The sequence below is a fragment of the Astatotilapia calliptera genome, chromosome 3 (genome assembly GCF_964374335.1).
Source record: "Astatotilapia calliptera chromosome 3, fAstCal68.1, whole genome shotgun sequence".
NCBI lineage: Eukaryota > Metazoa > Chordata > Actinopteri > Cichliformes > Cichlidae > Astatotilapia > Astatotilapia calliptera.
Genome location: NC_137424.1, coordinates 68,604,673 through 68,624,761, shown reverse-complemented (window position 1 = coordinate 68,624,761; position 20,089 = coordinate 68,604,673). Strand labels below are relative to the sequence as shown.

At 40.3% G+C, this 20,089-nt stretch overlaps 1 protein-coding gene and 2 long non-coding RNA genes across 3 annotated transcripts in view; 2 read left to right on the top strand and 1 right to left on the bottom strand.

The window, feature by feature from the left end:
• LOC145425698 (uncharacterized) overlaps positions 1 to 14,038 on the top strand; it is a 25,389-nt gene extending 11,351 nt beyond the window's left edge. Inside the window, exons 2-3 of the long non-coding RNA XR_013906429.1 lie at positions 13,165 to 13,560; positions 13,639 to 14,038. This is a non-coding gene — a long non-coding RNA (uncharacterized LOC145425698). The remainder of the gene's footprint in view (positions 1 to 13,164; positions 13,561 to 13,638) is intronic.
• LOC113018114 (uncharacterized) lies at positions 5,448 to 17,519 on the bottom strand. The gene is made up of 3 exons (XR_013906416.1): positions 17,370 to 17,519; positions 9,771 to 9,858; positions 5,448 to 5,955 (listed from the first exon to the last, which is right to left on the bottom strand). It is a non-coding gene; the product is annotated as an uncharacterized LOC113018114 (long non-coding RNA).
• Positions 15,161 to 20,089, top strand: LOC113017296 (butyrophilin subfamily 2 member A1-like). The gene is made up of 2 exons (XM_026160466.2): positions 15,161 to 15,296; positions 18,256 to 20,089. The coding sequence occupies exons 1-2, from the start codon at positions 15,227 to 15,229 to the stop codon at positions 18,600 to 18,602; spliced, it is 417 nt and encodes a 138-aa protein (XP_026016251.2). The 5' UTR covers positions 15,161 to 15,226; the 3' UTR covers positions 18,603 to 20,089.

The following is a 20,089-nucleotide window of genomic DNA, read 5'->3' as shown; positions in this document are numbered from 1 at the left end:
GTGCAGACTCAGCTGGGACGACTTTCTAGTCTGAAAGAGTGAAAGAAACACAGCAGAGAGGCTATGAGGGTCAAAGTGCAGTTACTAATTTTTACAGCAACGAAAATTAAGAGAAGCTACAAACAGAGACATAAAGTTACTTAACCAGAGAGAGCACAACAGAACTCAGGCAGCAAAATGAAGAACGTTGTCAGAGGTGTCTTTTTGCAACTATCGCCATCTGGTGGCCTTCAGAGAGAATGCAGTCTTCGATGATCATGCATTGCCCAAGACACTCAGCGTGGTGCCATTATTAAAAGGTCAGATCTGTTACATTGTGGGTGTTTGTGCTTACAGGTACAAACTACAAGCATCAATAGACAGCCAGGTCATGTTCTTACATTCATACTGTTCTACTGACCACTCAAAGTGCGTTTAATTACTCGCACATTTACAAAGCAGCTTATTCTGGGCACTTCACCTCCCTCACATACACGACCAACCCAGAATCATCCAGTCCAAAGTGCCTCAGTGCAATCTTCACACAGAATAGATTCCCATGACAGGGTCGGGGTCTTCTTGACCTCTGTCACCTCTGTCCCATAAAAACACACACACAGACAAGACGTGTAGTTTCCCCACAACCTTTTTTTTTTTAATTTTATTGATTTTGAGGATCTAAAATCCATTTGAACAGATGCAGGTCATATTTCACTCACAACATCCCAGTTCACATTTGCCACTTTATTTTACACTTGCTTTGTACATACAATGACGCGAAATGGTTTCTGTTCTGTTCTTTGAATAAAGGCAGATTTGACGTATGCAGATTGCGATAGAGGGCGGGAATGAACACATCCATCCATTCGCTTCCGCTTATCCTTTTCAGGGTCGCGGGGGGCGCTGGAGCCAATTCCAGCTGTCATAGGGCGAAAGGCAGGGTACACCCTGGACAGGTCGTCAGCCTGCGCAGGGCTAACACACAGGGACAGACAACCATTCACAGGCACATTCACACCTAGTGGCATTTTGAATTATCCAATTAACCTATCCCCACAAGCTGCATGTCTTTGGACGGTGGGAGGAAGCCGGAGTACCCGGAGGGAACCCACGCAAACACGGGGACAACATGCAAATGAATGAACACAGTCTTGTCCAATAGGAAAGCTGGAAGGAAGCATGCGCAGGACTCTTTTCGCCATCTTTTTGACCGACCACGTGACAGCCTCCTTCGTTTTAGGAGGCGCAACTAAAGATACCTTTAGGTGCACCTCGTAAACTAAGCTATCTACATACGAAAAGACAGCAGATTGTTTTAAAGTCTTTATTTATTTTTCTTAAATTTCATTTGTTGGCATGAACACATCACATCTGTCATCACCTCTCTTGTTCCTTTTGTTCCAGCTTTTCACAAGGTTCAGTGCTGACGTCACAAAATTAAAACATGATCTAAAATTTCAATATCAAATTTTATCGTTAAATTTCCAGAAAAAGATCTTTGTTCGTCACGTCGCCAGGACCCTTGGAGATAGTTTTCATGTTTTATACACAAGAAGGTGATAAACAATGTTTGCATTGGTATAAGGACTTGCTTACGTATTTCTAAGACTATTATAACCAGGCTGTCACAGCAACAGAGTGCACCTAAAGGCAGCATCGCACTGACCAAAAGCATCACAGCTTTTGGAAAAGACTCGGTCGGTGCCTCACTTCAGGTTCATGATGACTGCTGCAGCACCTTCGACGCTCTGCTGGACTTTTGTGTCCTTCTCCCTCGTTAGGTTTACCTGTGCAGGTGAGTTTTATATCAAAATCCTATTGATTCATTTCTTACTACAGCTGAGCGCTTTTAGTTGTTAGAGCTGTTTTAGTTTTGGCCGCTCACAGAGACGCAGGTCTCCTGTCACCAAACCTCTTCTGTCATGCGGAAAAGTGGGTGTTAGTTTATAGATGTACTCACACACGAACAGTTTGGCACAATTACTTTGTTAACAGAAGATTTTTTTTATAAAACAAAGTTTATAACCGACCAGCAGAGGGAGTGTCGAGGCACAGCTGTCTTATGCTGGGCAAACACTGTGCGATTTTTTTCAGTCGCGCGATTCAGCTCCTGCTCAAACTGTACGATTGACTCGCAGGGGTTAGAAGTTCATAGGTCACGATGCAGGGTCTCACACTATACGACCCGATGCTCTGATGCGACCCGAGTGCTCACACTGTGCCTCCATAAAATGAAGGTTATAACAGAAATTCTGTCGCTCGCTCTCCCTCTCTGTCTTTCACTCACACAGACACACCACCACAATGACAAATGACACCACCACAAAACACAACCAAAAGGCCACACTCTTCAAATTCATGCCAACTAATATTTTTACGTCCAGTAGGTGTCCTACTAGAGCAAATGAAGCTTCAAGAAGCTTTGCGTTGGGGTGAACCAATTGGATGAAAAGCTTCAGTGCTTCATGAGGCTTCATCTGCCCATCACTAGCAAATGGTGCATTATCGCCACCAACTGGTGTGCAGGTGGGAAACGCCTGCCTAGCATTTTGTTGTTTTAAGTCCTGCTGATGTGACATCAAGCGGAGGGGTTTCTTTTTCCATAGAAATGCTTCATTTTGTTTGTTTCAAGTTCTGAAGGGGTTTGTTGAATCTTGTTTATGTAAACGGAGCCATTTATTTACGTAAATGTGTCAATTAGAAGTGTGAGGAGGTTTTGTGTCTTTTTAATCATCTGTGTAGAGTTTTAGAGGAGAGGTGAGCTGTGTTACCAGGTCCATGAACTGATGGGTTTTGTTAATCGAGTTACTTTTGGGGAAAGTTTTGTTAAGTTACACATTAAACGGAGTTCATTGTAAATAAATTGCTCACGTCTGCAAACCTGAAATTTCTGTGTAGTCTGCTTCGCTACAACCTTCCTTGACATTCGAGTCGGACTACCTCAACATGTTTGTTTGATTCATTTCTTAATGTGAGAACAATCAGGACACAGTTTGTTTCACAGATTCAGGTTCATATTGTGTGTGTGTGATGAACATTTAGCCTAATGTGCTGAACCCAGTGTGTACAACTCTTTGCTGATTGGCTGGTGTAGAAGTGAACAGATCAAACTTTCATCTGTAACCTCTCTGCTCTGTGTTTCCTTTTCAGACCACAAAAACGTCACAGCTGAGTCTGGACACAACGTCATTCTGACATGTCGAGCTCCAAACAACAACATAGTAGTAAAATGGAGCCGAGCTGATCTGGAGTCAGAATATGTCCTTTTGTACCGGGACGATCTGTCTGTTCCAGACGACCAGCATCCATCTTTTAAGAACCGGGTGGATCTGCAGGACAGACAGATGAAGGATGGAGACGTGTCTCTGATTCTGAAGAATGTAACGGTTAATAATAGTGGAACATACGAGTGTCGTGTCTTCTCAAAAGGGAGGAACAATAAACCCATCAGCAGCATCAACCTTCATGTTGATCCTCCAGGTGAGTGAGTAGAGTTGAGTGTGTGTGTGATCAGAGGTGAAGCTGCTTCCTGCTTGTTGATGTTTGTTTCTAAAGATGTTGTTGATGAGACTTTGTAGAAAGCAGCTGGTCTGAGTGATGTGATCAGAGTGCAGTAGATAATGTCTGACAGCAGTTTGATTCTGTTCTGTTCTTCACTCATCACCTACCTGACAGCTGACACCTCACACCTGTTTCTCTCCTGCAGGTCAGCTGGGAGGAGATGGACAGGATGGAGGGAAGGAGGATGGATCTGTTGGACTGATTGTTGGTTTGGTAGTTTCTGCTGTGCTTCTTGTTGCTGCTGTTGTTTGTGTTTTGATCTACAAAACACGTAAACGACAGAAGCAGGGTTCATACTAGCCTCCAGTTGAACTTCAGTCTGTTTGAAAGGTTTCAGTTTTTTCCAGCTGTTTCAGCTTCTCAGAGGTGACACTGAGCACTCAGGATAAAGACAGTTGTGGTTTTCTAATCATGAAACATGTGCAGAGTCAAATGTCACACATGTCATTAAGAATTGCCAAAAAAAGATTCATAATTATTTTTATATTTTCTTTTTCTTTGGTGTCAATGTCGACAAACAATCCAGGAAACATTTAAACGTACATCATAGCGTCTCGACCTCCTGCTGAGCTAACATCTCTTTAACTTTTACTTTAACCTGCTAACACTCAAACTCTTTCATGGCATTTTTAATTTCTCTTTGATATTTGGGCTGATTGGGACCTGATGAATGTGAAAACAAAGAATTACCAGATTTTTTTTTAATCTGATTTTTGTTTCTAAGAAAAATGGGATCCACATATGAGGACATTTATTTTAAATTTCATAGAACAGTGTCAGTATAACGTCCTCGTACGTGGATATCAGGTCCCTGTAGAGTAAAATTCTGTATTTTGGTCTAGACGACCCAAAATGTGATGTCCACATGTGTGGATGTGTTACAGGCCCAGCTGTAGAGGGCGCAGCCAGATTACGATCCTGTAAAACAGGTGAGAGAGTGAACACAGGAACCACGCTGCTGTTCGCCTGCTCAGTCTTACCAGAACCACGAGCTCACAACTCAGTCTCACAGCACTCTACTCTACTGTCCAGAGTGAAATGACCTCCCCTGTAATACCAAACCTCATTATACCAGCAAAGTGAAACATGCACAATCGCCTCCATATATCACACCACTTAACTCACAGTTGTGACCACAGATTTGTGTGGATCACAGACGCCAGGTCCTAGGAGGTTAATATCAAACTACCTGCTGCTTCTCTCATGTTTGTATCAGAGGAGCTTCTGATTATTACAGCTTTAAGCACTGAACGCACTTCTTAACTTTGTTATTGTTCTTTAATATATATGCTTTTAATGCACGTTACAATAGTGGATGATGAGGTTTCATGTTTATTTTTTTAATGTAACTTTGTGACCTGTTGACTCAGTTCAGCTGTTTTCAGGGACTTTCTGTTTCTCGTGTTTTTACTGTAAAAGTGCCTTCAGATGGTTGTTGTTTCCTGCTGCTTCATGAATAATTCTGCAGTGAAACTGAATCTGAGCTGGACCCAAACAAACCTCACTGAGCTGATGTGTAAACTGGATCTAAGCAAGAATCAAACTGCATTAAAAACCTGACAGAAAACCTGCTCACTGACTTTCTCTCACTTTGACTCTGAAACTGTAACGAGAGACAACATTTAGACATTAACTGTCATTATATAACAAGTTTGTACAGCTGTAGTCTCTTGATGCTACGAACAGAAAACAAAAAATAAATAACTTGGTCATAAAAAGGTGTCGGTGTAACTGGCTCAACCAGGACTTTGCACGAGGGCTCAGACAGCTGTGTTCATGGTCGTACCTCAGTATTTACAGAGTCAGTGACCAATCTAGGACTGGTTCCATGTTCCCACCAGGAAAAGAAAACGACTCACGTTTTCCATCAGACATCTTTGTGAAACCCACAGAAGCACACGAGAAGATCAAGTGAGACCAAAGTTTATTGAACCTGCAGAGAAACCAGATCACTGCTGTGGAGACGACAGCACACTTAGAAATAACATATAAATAACAGGAAAGTTACTGAAGACATGAAACTTGGATTACATCTACAATTTAGTTACATAACATTTATTATTGTTTATGTATAAATTACGTCTTGGTCATGCTTTTATTCTGAAAGGCCTGATGAAGAAAATTTTTCTTTTTTATATAAAAAATTTAAAAACTAAATTAAGAAAGTTAAATTTTTCCAGCTTCTTTATAAAAGAAAATAACAAAAACTCTCCATTTGAACTTTCTGCCCTCAGAGGTTGTGTGAGGTTTCTTTCATGAGGAGAACAAACAGAATATAAACCAGTGTGTTTACAGTGAATGTGTCAGGTCTGAGCTGCTGTGTGGACCAGTTAGAGAGCAGCAGCTGGATCCCAGTGGTTGGACTGGTGGACGACTTCAGTGAGGAGTCGATGACATTTGGCTCTGGTAGAAACTCTGCACACACAAACACACAGGAGGAGAATATAAGCACAAAGCAGAGCCTCTCTGTTCTCTTTATATACAGCAAAGCATCAGGACATGTCAGTGAACGCATCACAGTTACAATAATGTAACTTATTGAACTTTGACACATTTTGTGCAGGTGTGTCAGATCACAGCATCTGCAGAGACACAATCTTGTTTTGATACATTTTAACTGCAGGATGAAAAATAAACTGATTAAATAACATCAAATTGCTCCATCTTAACAGGTTACTGGCACCAGAATATTTAGTGGAACTGGTGCTTGTGTCCCAGTCAGTGTGTACATCCTGAGATGCTGCAGCCACAAACCTGTTCACTGTTCCCAGCTCACACTTAAAGACGACTGAATGTTTGCTGTGAGGACTCCTCGATCCTGGGACGACCTGCCTGAAGAAATCTGGCTCGCCTCATCAGTGTCGTCTTTTAAATCCTTGTTAAAGTCTTGTTCATATCATAAGGCTTTTTTTTTTTAATCCGGTTGTTCAGTGATGACGCGACGAATCCTACTTCCGGGTCTAAAGTAGTCTGCGTTTAATATGGCTTTTGTGTTGTTAACATGTTTAATGTTATGTATTTTCTTCTATTTGATCTCAAAAAGCTCCTAAAACAGTCAGTGATCACTGTTGACCTCCCTCGGCTTTTATTACCGCTAATCATTTATTTAAGCTCAGTTTTTAAAACCTTAGGATGTAACTACAGCCCAGCCCATGCAGCAGTATATGAATGACTAACCTCGTATTGTGGATGGATTATCTCAGTTGTTCTCCTGGCTGAAGTTTGGTCCTTTTACAGCATCCTGCCATGCGATTACATTTGTTCCTGACCACCGACAACACTCACGGTAACTTTTATCGAGTGGAAAAAAAGTTAGCTTGTTTATATTATGCTAGCATAGCTGTGTCGCTAGCGGTCACGTAGCACATCATTATATACCAGCTAGCCCAACTTCAGTAACCCTACAAACGTCACTGCTGTTTAGTTTTCTGTCTTCATTTATGCTGGAAGTGATAGCAGAGCTGTACGTTTTAATTTGTTTCCAAAACCCTGCAGTCAGGACATGCTATATTGTATTTAGATAGAAGCTAGCGAGCTAACTCCCTGCTAACTTCTAACTCTGTTAAATGTCATAAATTCCGTTTTCATGGATGCCTGGATGTTAAACTCAATTGTTACACCTGGTAGAGCAGAACGCTGATCATTTTATTAAAGAAGAAAAGACTTTAGACAGTTTTTCAACTCTCAGTAATGCCATAGTGATCGTTTGATATATGGACCTGCAGCGGAGTTTAAGCCCAGACACGGCTAGTGACGTCAGACTGAACAACCGGATTGTATTTTATGTTTTCAAATTTAGATAGTATTTGGATAGATACTGCCCCCTTGTGGTCATCCTACAAACAAAGTAGCATGCAGAAGCTGCATGTTGCATATAATGATGTGATGAGAGTCCTTTGCAGGTTACACTTTTAAGAAAGTTAATGTTCAATTTTAGAGAACGACTGGATGGTTCGAGTAACAGTATAATTTTAGCACTTACAGATCCGACAGTGAGTGGTTCCCCCGTTACTCATCCAGTCTGAGAAAGCACTGGTTGAAGTGTTTGTGTATTTATTGATTTCTTTTAAGTAATTGTGTTTTATGTATTCCTGCCCGTGTACTGCCCTGTATGACCCTGCACATTGTGCTGGCTCTGGATCCAATGTGTAACTGACGCCACCAACATTAACAGAACACTTACATTAGAGCCTCTTACTGTGTGTTTTATTTGGATTTGCAGCAATCAGAATAAGAGAAACTGTATTAGCCCCAGATGAATATTGAGTTAAAAAAAATTAATAGATAAAGGGGCCGCGAGTCATACTTGAACCTGGACCGGCCGCTCCCAGCCGTGCAATATGACTACATGCTCATCCAACTGAGCTAAACCTGTGCCTGTCTGCGCTAAAGCACCAAAATTGGAGAAGGCATAGCCTAACATATGAAACCAGAAATGTCCGCTGTGTATTCTATTTATTTCAACACAGTAACTGTATTCTGATTACTATCTATTTAAATGTAACTGTAATAGAATACAGTTACTCATATTTGTATTTTAAATGTGGAACGCCGGTACATGTATTCTGTTACTGTTGTTGGTTTAGTTCTTTGTTGCACTGCAGCATGTGACAGTAATTAAAAGCTGCACTTTAGTGCCTAAAAGCCCACATGGACACACGATGTCATGTGCACCTATCAGGCGATCAGTCCACAGAGAGACAGATGTTACGTGTAGTTTTAGATATCTGACATTTAAATCGTGCATAAATGATCAGTATTCAGGTTCAGATGTACTTAATTGTAAAATAGTTTTACATCAGATTGCTTCATATTTGTTTGTGGCACCTGAGAGTCCTCAAAAGTTACACACAAATCATTGCACACATTTCTAAATCTTTGTTTACGCTTATGAATAATATCATACTCGTTTGCAATTCTTCTGAGGTAAATTCTCTCCATACTTTCTCATTGTTTTCTCTCAGCCTTTCAGCTCCACTTTTCTGGGTGAGCGCACAGCAAAGGTAGAGAAGGGGCCGGTCACATTAAGACAGTTGATTATGCAATACAGTGTCAGAAATGAAAATCAACAAATGGGCTGCTGCCATTGCTTGCACGGCTGGTGCGCAGTAGGGCTGCCACGATTTGTCGACTAGTCACGATTACGTCGACTATCAAAATCGTCGACGACTGATTTAATAGTCGACGCGTCGTTTGAAGCTTTGTAAGATCGCAAAAGACGCAGGAATAATAGCAGGATTTAAGAGTGTAATAACGGACTGAAACAGAAGATGGCAGCACTGCATGTACAAGGATGCCAGCTGCCGTTAAACCCCGAAGAAGAAGAAGCAGCTGTGTCCCAGAATTCATAGCGCGGCCCAGCTTAGTTTCCAACAATGGCGGTAGCTAGTTAGTTTTAATATTACTCTTATTATTCTTTCTGGGTCACAAAATAAACGTTTAACATATTTTCAGGCGAGAATGTAGCTGTATAAACCTCAAATATCGGCTCAGTTTATCAGGACACCACATATTTTCAAAAGCGCTCCGACATTTTCGGAGACGTCTGTTACCCACTAGCTCGATAGCTAGCCGGGGGCTAGGTCACTAGCACGGTGAGAACACCGGACTCCAGGCAAATTGTTTTCAAACCCACCGCCATCTTTCGCGACTCAGGTTAAATATATATGAGTCACTTAGATAAATTAAAAATGTTATTGTTTGGCTTTTTTTTTTTTTTAGTATTTTATTTGTTCCTGAGTAAATCAGTTTGTCTGAGATTAAAGTTATAGTTTTTACACAGCTGAATAAACGTCAAGCAGACAGCTGATTATCAGAAGTGTGAGATGCTGGAGAATATACTCCGGTGTCCTGTTATATTTTAGATAGCAAGGAGTTTATTAAACTTCACCGAAACAATCTGCAAATTTCATTAAAATTGAATAAACTATCATCTTGTCTTTATTTTTAGTTAGCACCTTAAAAGCTTAAAGCTGTAAGCTAATGATAGTTATGTAAGAGCAGATGCTGCTGGTGCAATAAGCTGTAGTTTTACGTCCAGTGGATGATGATCTGATTAGTCGACTAATCGCATAAATAATCGGTGACTAGTCGACTATCAAAATAATCGTTTGTGGCAGCCCTAGTGCGCAGTGAAAATAACTGGTTTGTTAGATTACCACATAACAAAAAAACCCTCAATTCTTAGGAAATAGATTCATTTCTTTGTACTAAAAGAAGATCAGTTGTACCTTTCAGCCTCTCTTCTCTTTGGTGATATTCATCTGTATCAGCTGACATCTTCTGTTCTCACTGCTGAGCAGACTGCAGCTCATCACTCTGCACAAGAAAAGCCACAAAAAATCAATCAGGTTGGAAAAAACAACCAAAAAGAAGAGTTTCATTAATAATGAGGTCTTTATTTCCTGTGTAGAATTGCAAAGATATTTCTTGGAAACTAACTGGCAGAAGGTCTCAGCAGCGCTGTGGGCCACTGTGGATATTGTGGACAAACTCACGACCATATTTGTTGTTAGCGCCACAAGAATTAGGAAACACACACTTTGCCAAAAACTACAAAACAGAGCTATATATTTGCTGTATATATTGTCTCATGCTATTTGCACACCATCAAGTAAGATCCCAGAATCAGGTCTGAAGAACAGTCAGGAGATCAGGGGTCAGTTATGACTATACATGTGTGATATGCATGAGTAAGCAATAGTGTCCTCCAAAGATCAAATGACATCCACCTCTGATTCATTAAGTTCAACACAGCATAATTAGACACATTCAAACACACGGAAACACATAAAGACTCATGCATCATCATCGACTGGAAGCTTGGTGATTTGATTACAGAAAGTATCCTTGCCCAGTGGGCCGATGTTTTTATGGGCCGATGGATTTTTTTTTTTTTTTTTAGGAAGCGTATATATAATGAAAGGTGTTGGATTGGCCAATTGGTCATGATCGACTCTGGGCTGGACCAATTACAGCCGAGGAGGCCGGATGGACCCTCCCCCTTGTTTAGCAATCACGTTTTCGCGCATTGCATGCCGGGAACTAGTGGCAAAACAATCCAAGTACCGCATCAAATGCAAGCATTTGCAGCACCGCAAAACGTTCATTCTCCGGTTCCAATACCTTCTTGCTTTTTCTTTGGCGCACAAAAAAGGTATGTACAAAACAAAAGGAGAACAATGCCGGTCCGTACAAAGACAGACTCGACGAAAAGACAAAGAAAAGATGCGAGGAAAAATCAAAGGAGTGAAAGGGTCAGACCCTTACGAGCACACAGAGTGGACAAAAGACGTTAGCGTGTTGCCCAACTTTCACCACGCTCAGATTTATAATTATACGGTTCTTGGAGTGAGTGCATACACTCATGAAGTTTAGTAACTTCAGGTCACTGCAACAAGCCCAGGTACAGTTTACCGACGGATGGGTGCAGGACCTTGAAATGCACCGTGTAGAACGAAAGACCATCGTACGAACAAAGGTAAGTTTACCAGTCTCACAAATCGTCGTCATAAATACACATTCGTTAACCGTTTATTAATATAACCTTTGAGCTCAACGGTAATTAATTAGTAGTGGAAATAATCTCTGGTAGCATCACAGAAATGTAGCAGTGACAATAATATTGTATGTTGTAATCGTACTGGGCAATTAGTGATACAAAACAACTGTTTTATTCTGTGAATAAAAGTATATGTTTTTGTCAATGTACCATAATAACAGAAGCGAAACGTAATATTGTGTCAGGACAATTCACTATTTATGCACAATAAATAAAGGAGCATAGCGCGACAATTTCTGTTCAGCGCCAGACTTGCTTGTAACCTATATCACCAATTATGTTATGAAAAATGACGTATTAACTACTACAAAACTCTGACCTTTGTGGGAATGCTTGGAGCAGACTAACATGTGAGCTGGAGTGTTCTGAGACGTTATATTTGGTATATCCAGACCATCCGTCGGCTCTTACTTCGGAAACATGGCTTAAAAAATTTCTCTTCAACGACGTAATTCGAAAAAAAAAACGATCTCTTTACCCGTCGGCTTCCCGTGGCTGACATCATGTTAATAATACAGCAGCTTCTTGCCATTTTTTGGGTTTCTTTTTATCGCTGTGTAACTGAGTTCAATTGAAAGCCTGCGTGAGCTAGTACCTCTTGCCACAAGTTCCCAGAATCCTTTGCGGTTTTACCCCTGAATGACGTCACATTTTCAATCTTTATCCTGGTGGGCCGGTCTCTAGTCAAAATGCCCGGGCCGATTTTTTGTCCCAGTCCAGCCTTGGACAAGATAGTGAATGTAAGTTTCATCAGCGTGTGAACTCTAGAAGGAAAGCACTTAGATGGAGACAATTTATTGATTCATATATAAACAAGGAGGTCCAGGCTCCAAGATCAAGTTTAGGCCCACCGATCAACAGAAACACAGTCCAACATCAGAACACAGAAACAAAAAGGTGGAAAAGAAACATTGAAGTATGAAGGACTGATCCTGGCTAACTCCTGGTCTCACTACACAACTGAAGTACACATTATTTCATGAGCTTTTCCTCTTTTGAACAATAATGTAGTGAAAGATGAGCGTGCTGATGGAGGAGGCTGTTGGACTGACGGAGCACAGAGCTGCTGGATGGTTAACACAGCAGAATGTCACACAAACTATGAAATCATTAACTTCATAAAGTTTAAATATAAAAGGAATAGAATGCCTTTATTGCCACTATACAGAAGTACAATGAGATACAGAGCATCTCCTACTCAGTGCAAACATGTAGAGGCGGGGTGGGGGCTGCACAGTTTCTGCAGCACTATAGTGGATGGATGATGGTAGAGGCTCCTATGGACCCAGCAGGGTGACAACAACACCCCATCAAAGGGACAAAGACACTGAGCAGCGTGCAAAGAAGCCCACTCACTATAAACATCATGTAAGAAATAAGAACTACAATGGGATCATTGATGGAGCTGGACTGTTGTCAGAGTGCAGCTTAGAGGAGATTCGGAGTAAGGTTTCCTTTGACATGTGAACATTTAATAATGTTCTCTATCCAAATTCAAACTGTTTAACTTATGAATGTTATAAAGTAAATAAACATCTTGTAAATAAGCACAGTTACAATATTATATGATGTATTATTTGTCCCCCTTAGGGAAATTTGTTGTGGACTCAAGTATGAATGAATATTTATTATTTAGCTATTTGTATATATTAGAGCTTTTTTTATTTTGTAACTTTGTAATATATTGTATTATTGAATTTAGTTCAGTCTGTTATTGTTACTGTTTTTGAGCAGCTGTAATAATTTCCTTAGAGATTAATAAAATATTCTGATTCTGATTTTCCATTACAATCGAGTTCCACCTAGTGTGCATGGGTTCGTTGTGGCAAAGTGGCCATGCTTCCCGTGACAAACACCACAACAACCATGGACGCTGAGGCGACGATATAACTGCTGCTCAGTCTGTGGCTTTAAGGAAGACTTGGGGACCACAGTGCTCGTTTCAGGGTCTCAGCTTTGATTTTGCGTGACAAGACAAACGTGACTCGTCAAGTGCTGCCGCTGACTAGTTGTAGGTGCCATGCAATCTGTTGATGTCACAGAACAGAACCCTGGCAGAATAGGTAGGGATGGGTATCGAAAACCGGTTCTTGTTGAGAACCGGTTCCCACTGTTTCAATTCCTTGGAATCGTTTGCCATTTTTGCAAACGATTCCCTTATCGATTCCAGTCGCCCCGAATGACGTCACCACGTTGCGGAGCGTCATTTACCTGGCAGGAAACATGGTGCCTAAGCGGCTCAAACGCTCAAAAGTTTGATTATACTTTATGAGAACCGATGACAACAGGGCAACTTGCAAAGTAGATATTTCATTTAAGGGAGGAAACACTACGAATATGCAAAAGCATTTGCTCACAAAACACGCGATGACACGCGTTTTTAATTCCGCTCCGGACTCGTGACTCTCAACCCAGCAGCAGCGCTAACGTTTGCACGTCCTCTCCCGTTAATGCGGCAGGTAAATAATCAACTAACAGTGCATATTATGTTAGCGCACTCTGCCTTATTACAAGACCTGCCATTACTGTACATGTAGGTGACCATGATGAGAGAGACAGACAGAGTCTGGCTGGCGCTCGCTGGCAGTTGTCGCTGCAGTCTACCGGTAGCGTCTCCTTTCAGGCCAGGATAGACTAATGTCACCGAGCAGTGACTGAGTTTGTGGTCAAAGGCTTGCACCCATTTGCCACAGCAGATGCCCCCGATTTTTGGTAAGTGAATGTGTTTAATTGTAGGCAGGGACATTACTGGATATTCTTGTGTAATTGCCACAGAACAATTTATGTTATACTTTGTTATTGCTACAGAAGAATGTTGCAGCTTTAAGGCAGGGATGACTCCTGGAGTTGCTTTCTCACTGCATATGCTTTATTTCACAATCAGATCGATTCGATAACAAAAACATACAGCAGCTCCTCTCCTACTCCTAGCCCTTCGCTGTGGTGGAAAAAAGAACGACTTCAATCCCCTTCAAGGAACATAGTACAAAATAGTTTTCCTGATACACCAATGGGGCGTTCAATGCCATCTTGTAAATATGATTACTCTGGCAGAGTAACAGTTCAAATGAAAAATACACCAGAACAAACAAGCAAACAAAAAAAGAAGTGTGGGGTACCTTTGAACCAATGAACAAAGTATAACAATTTATACTTTTTAACATAACCCGACCCCGTCAATATGTGATATGTCTCACAAGAATATTTATTTTATTTTTTTGTTTTTGTTTGTTTGTTTAACTATTATTAAGTGTGCAGCATATTCAGCAAAAATGTAGCATTTAAGCTAGCTTGATTTAGACTTCTGTGGGAAATTATTTCCTAACTCACGTTGTAACCATTAGTAGTTCACATTATCCAGGAAGTGCAAGTCAGGTTATGTCAAAGGTTTATAGTGTTGTTTCAGGTGTTGTGCCACAAAGTGATTTCCAATGTTTCTCTGTTTTTCTTATGTCTAATATATTGGCTTATAGTGGTATGTTTTGGTAAATAAACTGTAATGAACAGGATTTGTGAAGGGGTTATATATAAAGACATGACTTGTTTTTGAACTGTCTTTATAACAGCACAATTGTTACAGTCCTTTTGATCACTTAAAATATGCTTACAGAACTGTGATGTTATATTTCTTAGCTAGATCTCTCTGGAAAGCCATATTTTTTTATGTCCATCAGACTTCAATCATATAACATAGCCAGCCTTATCATGAAATTACATGAAATTACCACAGTGTAAAAAAATCAGATAGGTAAAAAACACTTAACTTTTGAAATATCCATTCTTTTAGATAAATATATAGTCATACATATTAGGATATGACTGATTAGCATGCAGTGTTAAAAACAAATGCAAGTAAGGCAGGTGAGGCTTGCACTCAAAACTAGTCTTTGAATATCTGACTTAGAAATAAATATACAACGATTTCACTACAGTGTAATACACAAACTACTGCAGAACAATTTTTATTATTACTATTACCAAATTATCAAAAAGGGCAGTTTTGTCAAGTCCATTGCCACATTCAAGTCCCTTTTTAAGCACCTCCCATAATCGCACACAGTCCCATCGCATTAAAAAGACCGTTCAAAATACTCTAATCTCAGGATCAGCAGAACAAGATACGAGATGGGTCCTGGGAACTCCTGCAGGATCGATGCGGTGCTCTTTACCGGCTTGATCGTGTTGGTATCTGCAGGTGGGATTTGACTTTCATCAAATGTATTTTGAAAACTGCAGCAGCGGTGTAAATACAAGACACTAGCATTATTAGCATTAACGCCTGGGAGTTAGTTTAACTTAGCTTGGCGACGAGATCGAAGAAGCGTTTGCACAAGACTGGGGGTGGGGAGTTGAGATCAAGACAATGTTTGGCTACAACATCGCTTTCCACACCCGTCATTGTGTCTGTAGTAGACATATACTGACCACCCGATCTACTAAAGTTCCTGAGAAGGCCTACTAGCTCCTCATGTCAAAGATGGACGCTGAGTCGACACCGGTTAGCCCATTTGACAATCAAGCGATACGTCAAAGTAGAGGAATGGGTATTTGTATCTATGTGCAGAATGACCGGTCAAATAATAGCATAGAGTGGGCGGCATCTGCTCTCCAAAATGAAGAGCAGTGGCCGGCCAAATGCCAAGCTAACTAACAGCTAGCTAGCCGGTGTTAGCTAGCACCACTAGCTAACAGTGGTGATTGTTACTGCTGTCTGGATGATAACGTTAGCATAGCTCTTAAAAGAATAACTTTTTGTCACTGTACATATACAACGAAATTGTGGGTGCTGCACACCAACTGTGCCGGAATATAAATAGTAGACATCAAGACTAAATAACAAAGAGGAGAAATCTGTACAATCAGACTATCATCAGTTAACTGCGGTCTCACCCTGGTTTCATATCATAAAAATGAGATTTTAATCAGGAAAACCTGAAGTCTGTACTTTTAAAATTATGTCAACACGTGTAGTCTCGGACTATGGGCGAAACCACACTTGAAACTATTAGAACTATTAAAACTTGTCCTGTGGAAGCACACCCACAACTACAGGACTGCTTTAGAGCCTGGCTGAATACGCAGTCATTTTTGTCCTACATCAAGTGCTGTGCTCATAACACCACTTATTGATATTAAAGTTTATCAACATATTTTAGTCCACGACGATTTACCTCGACGTACCTCCACTACGCTTGTTATTATTATCGTCTACAATCCTTTGCCATTCAGTGCAGGGTGACATTTGAGACAGTAGGTGGCGCCATTGTCCCTTTTAACCGAGAACCTGCACCTTTACAGTTCTGTCACACAAAGTGGACATGAATGACTACTGATGGCTAAGGCTTACGTTTACACCATTGAGCCCTACACTACAAAATGTGATTGATTTAACACTTTGAAGCCGGATTTAATAAATGTTTGTGCCTGTACAAAATATGATGTGGCAGGGTTGATTGGTTGCTGCTGCAGTAAGCAACAAAGAGTAACCTGAGATTCTGACCTTTCGAGCCAAATACGTTTATATTTAAAAATGGATTCATGGTTTTAATGAATCGATATCGCCGTATTCAAGCTAGAATCGACTTTAATCGGAAAATTGATTATCAAAACCCACCCTTAAGGAAATTACCTCCTAACTCACGTTGTAACCCTCCGTTAGTAGTTTACATTATTCACGAAGTCCAAGTCGGGTAATGTCGAAGGTTTATGGTGTTGTTTCAGGTGTTCTGTCACCTTTCCGATGTTTCTCTTGTGTGTAATATCATTGCTTTTATTGGTATGTTTTGGTAAATAGACTGTAACGATCAGGATTCATGGAGGGGTTATATATAAAAATGGCCTGTTTTTGAAGTGTTTATAACCGCGTAATTGTACCCATATTACAATGACTGCAGTTCTTTTGGCCACTTAAAATACTCTTACAGAACTGTGACGTTATATTTCTTAGCCAGATCTCTCTGGAAATCCCAATTTTATGTCCATAAGACTCCAATCATAACAACCCAAATGATCACACTGAATATAAAACGAACGAACTGCATTTCTTGCAGCATAAGCTCTCTGCAGGCCGCTCCTCTCTCCTGACCGAAGATTATCACTGTAGAACAGCCTTACATGACGTGACACCATTTTGTTCGCACAAGGGCGAGCAGTAACGACGGGAAATACCACAGCGAGAGCCTAACACGGCCATATATATGGGACTTCATCTGCTCTGTAACCAGGCCTGAAACAATCTCCTCAATTTATATGTCTGTGTTTTACTTACCCCAACACGCCGAGGCTGTACAAGTCCCAAATCTTTTTTCCTACATTATCCGTTAACGACCGAGATGAAACCAAACGTTCTTCGTCCCCTAGAGCGGACTAAAAGGAGGGAACGTCACGAAGCAGTAGGCGTTTCACAAGAGTACACAGCTCCTCCTCCTTTTCTTCAGCGTCGCTACACAAACGAGCCAGTATGCTGAACTAAAGGCCGCTCACCAGTGTGCGGAGAATATCTGACAATGTCTATAACTGTGGTAATAGTAATATTTTAGTTACATTACTTAAATTTTCAAATAAATTCTTACTTTAGACAACTGAAAGAGTAAAATTATGCAAAGACCTTGATGTAATTATTTTAGCTCCCTGAAACATGTCATTTAAATGAAAACCTTTTAATAGAATTAAAACAAATATTCTGAATATAATATGATTCAGATTTGATTGATTATAATTATCCTTTTATGCTGACTGTGTGGTTACTGTGTGGTTACTGTGTTTAAACTACAAGTAGATGTGCTACAGACTAAATCGTTGTATTATTTCTGTCCTGGGTTTTAACTGATTAATTCAGATTTAGCAATTTGATGATGCATCCTCCTTAATTGTTAAAAAGTATTGGTGATACAGACCCTTTATTTACTTGGTATAGGATTGATAACAAATCTTGCAGTGCCACATGCCGCTGCCAAGGACGGCATGCTCAGGGTGCAAATCCAGTTTATAGATTATTTTTATTCATCTGTACACTTGTTCTAACAGGTCTAATGGTCAGGTTCACTTGATTCAACCAGCATAAACCACGGACTCATGGTCTCTCTCTGATTGGCTGCTGTAGAAGTAAACAGTTTGACCTTTAACCTCTCTGCTCTGTGTTGTTTCCTCTTCAGACCAGGAAACCATCACAGCTAAATCTGGACAGGATGTCACTCTGCCATGTCGAGCTCCAAACAACAACGGTGACATTGTAGAGTGGAGCAGAACAGGCCCGAGAGATACGTTTGTCTTTGTGTTGAAAAACAAGAAGCCCAACGGAGATGTTCAGGACCCATCCTTTAAGAACCGTGTGGCTCTGCAGGACAAAGATATGAAGGATGGAAATGTGTCTGTGATTCTGTACAATGTGACGGCTGCTGATAATGGAACATATGAGTGTCGCATCATTGAGGCAGGAACAGCCTCATATGCCCTCATCAGCAGCATCACACTGAGTGTTGTTGATCCTCCAGGTGAGTGAGTAGAGTTGAGTGTGTGTGTGATTAGAGGTGAAGCTGCTTCCTGGTTGTTGATGTTTGTTTCTAAAGATGTTGTTGATGAGACTTTGTAGAAAGCAGCTGGTCTGAGTGATGTGATCAGAGTGCAGTAGATAATGTCTGACAGCAGTTTGAAGAGGAAATGGATTCTGTTCTGTTCTTCACTCATCACCTACCTGACAGCTGACACCTCACACCTGTTTCTCACCTGCAGGTCAGACAGGAGGACACACAGAGGATGGATCTGTTGGACTGAAAGTTGGTCTTCCAGTTGGGGTTATTGTCGCTGCTGTTGCTGTTGTTGGTGTTTGTTTTTTGATCTACAGAAAACTTAAACAACGTAACTAGGGTACATACGAGCCTCCAGTTGAATGTCAGCCTGTTGGAAATGTCTCAGTGTTTTCCAGCTGATCTGAGACTCCTGCTGTTACAGAGGTGACACTGAGCACTCAGGGTAAAGCCAGTTGTGGTTTTTCAATCATGTAAGTGAAACAGGAGCAAACTGAAATGTCACACATGCCATCAAGAAGTGGCAAAAAAGATTTTTATGGGTTTTAAATGTTCTTTTAATTTTAGTCCAGGAAACCTTTTCAGGTTTTATGTTTAAATGTCCATTATAGAGTTGGTTTTTATGGGTAATAGAAAAATAGTTCAGTAAGTTTAGTATTATAAAAGTCTAAACTGCTTACAAAACAAATGTAAGGTTACTAACATCAAACATGTTCTGTTTGTACTGTGAGCTGTAGCTGCTACTTCCTGCTCTCGACCTCCTGCTGAGCTAACGTCTCTTTAACTTTACTTTTAATATCAAACTACCTGCTGCTTCACTTTGAACAGATAAAACACTCATGTTTACATCACAGAAGCTTTTAATATTTACTATATTCAGCTTTAAGCACTGCACACACTTCTTAACTTTGTTATTGCACACTAGTTGTTTATTTTTCTTTCTGCCTTAATAAAAACTTTCTGACTTGTCCAATCAGTTCGTGCAGATTTCAGGGACTTTATGATCAAAATGTTTTACTGTAAAAGTGCCTTCAGGTGGTTGTTGTTGTTGTTGTTTCCTGGTGCTTCATGAATAGACTCAAATTTTCTTTTAAATCAGCTTCAATCAAATTACCATAACCTTCCACCAGGGAGCACTTTAACATACACAGACCTGTCTGTAACCCATTTACTGTCAGTTTTCTTATGGAAATTACTTCACCCGTATGCTTAGACACTCGAACACATTGTACAGTAAGAGTTTATTGGTGCTGTTATTTACTTTTACATGGAAAAATTTTCTATTTAAAAATATATTTAAAAATTCATCTGTAGATATGACTTTATGTGTTAATGTTCAGATATTAAATCATGTTCATTGTATCTCCCAAAGTAAAAGCTTACAGGCAAACATCACATTCATCATCAGTGATTCATTCCTTTCTAAACTGTAAATGAACACAATAAAATACATTTTTCTTCA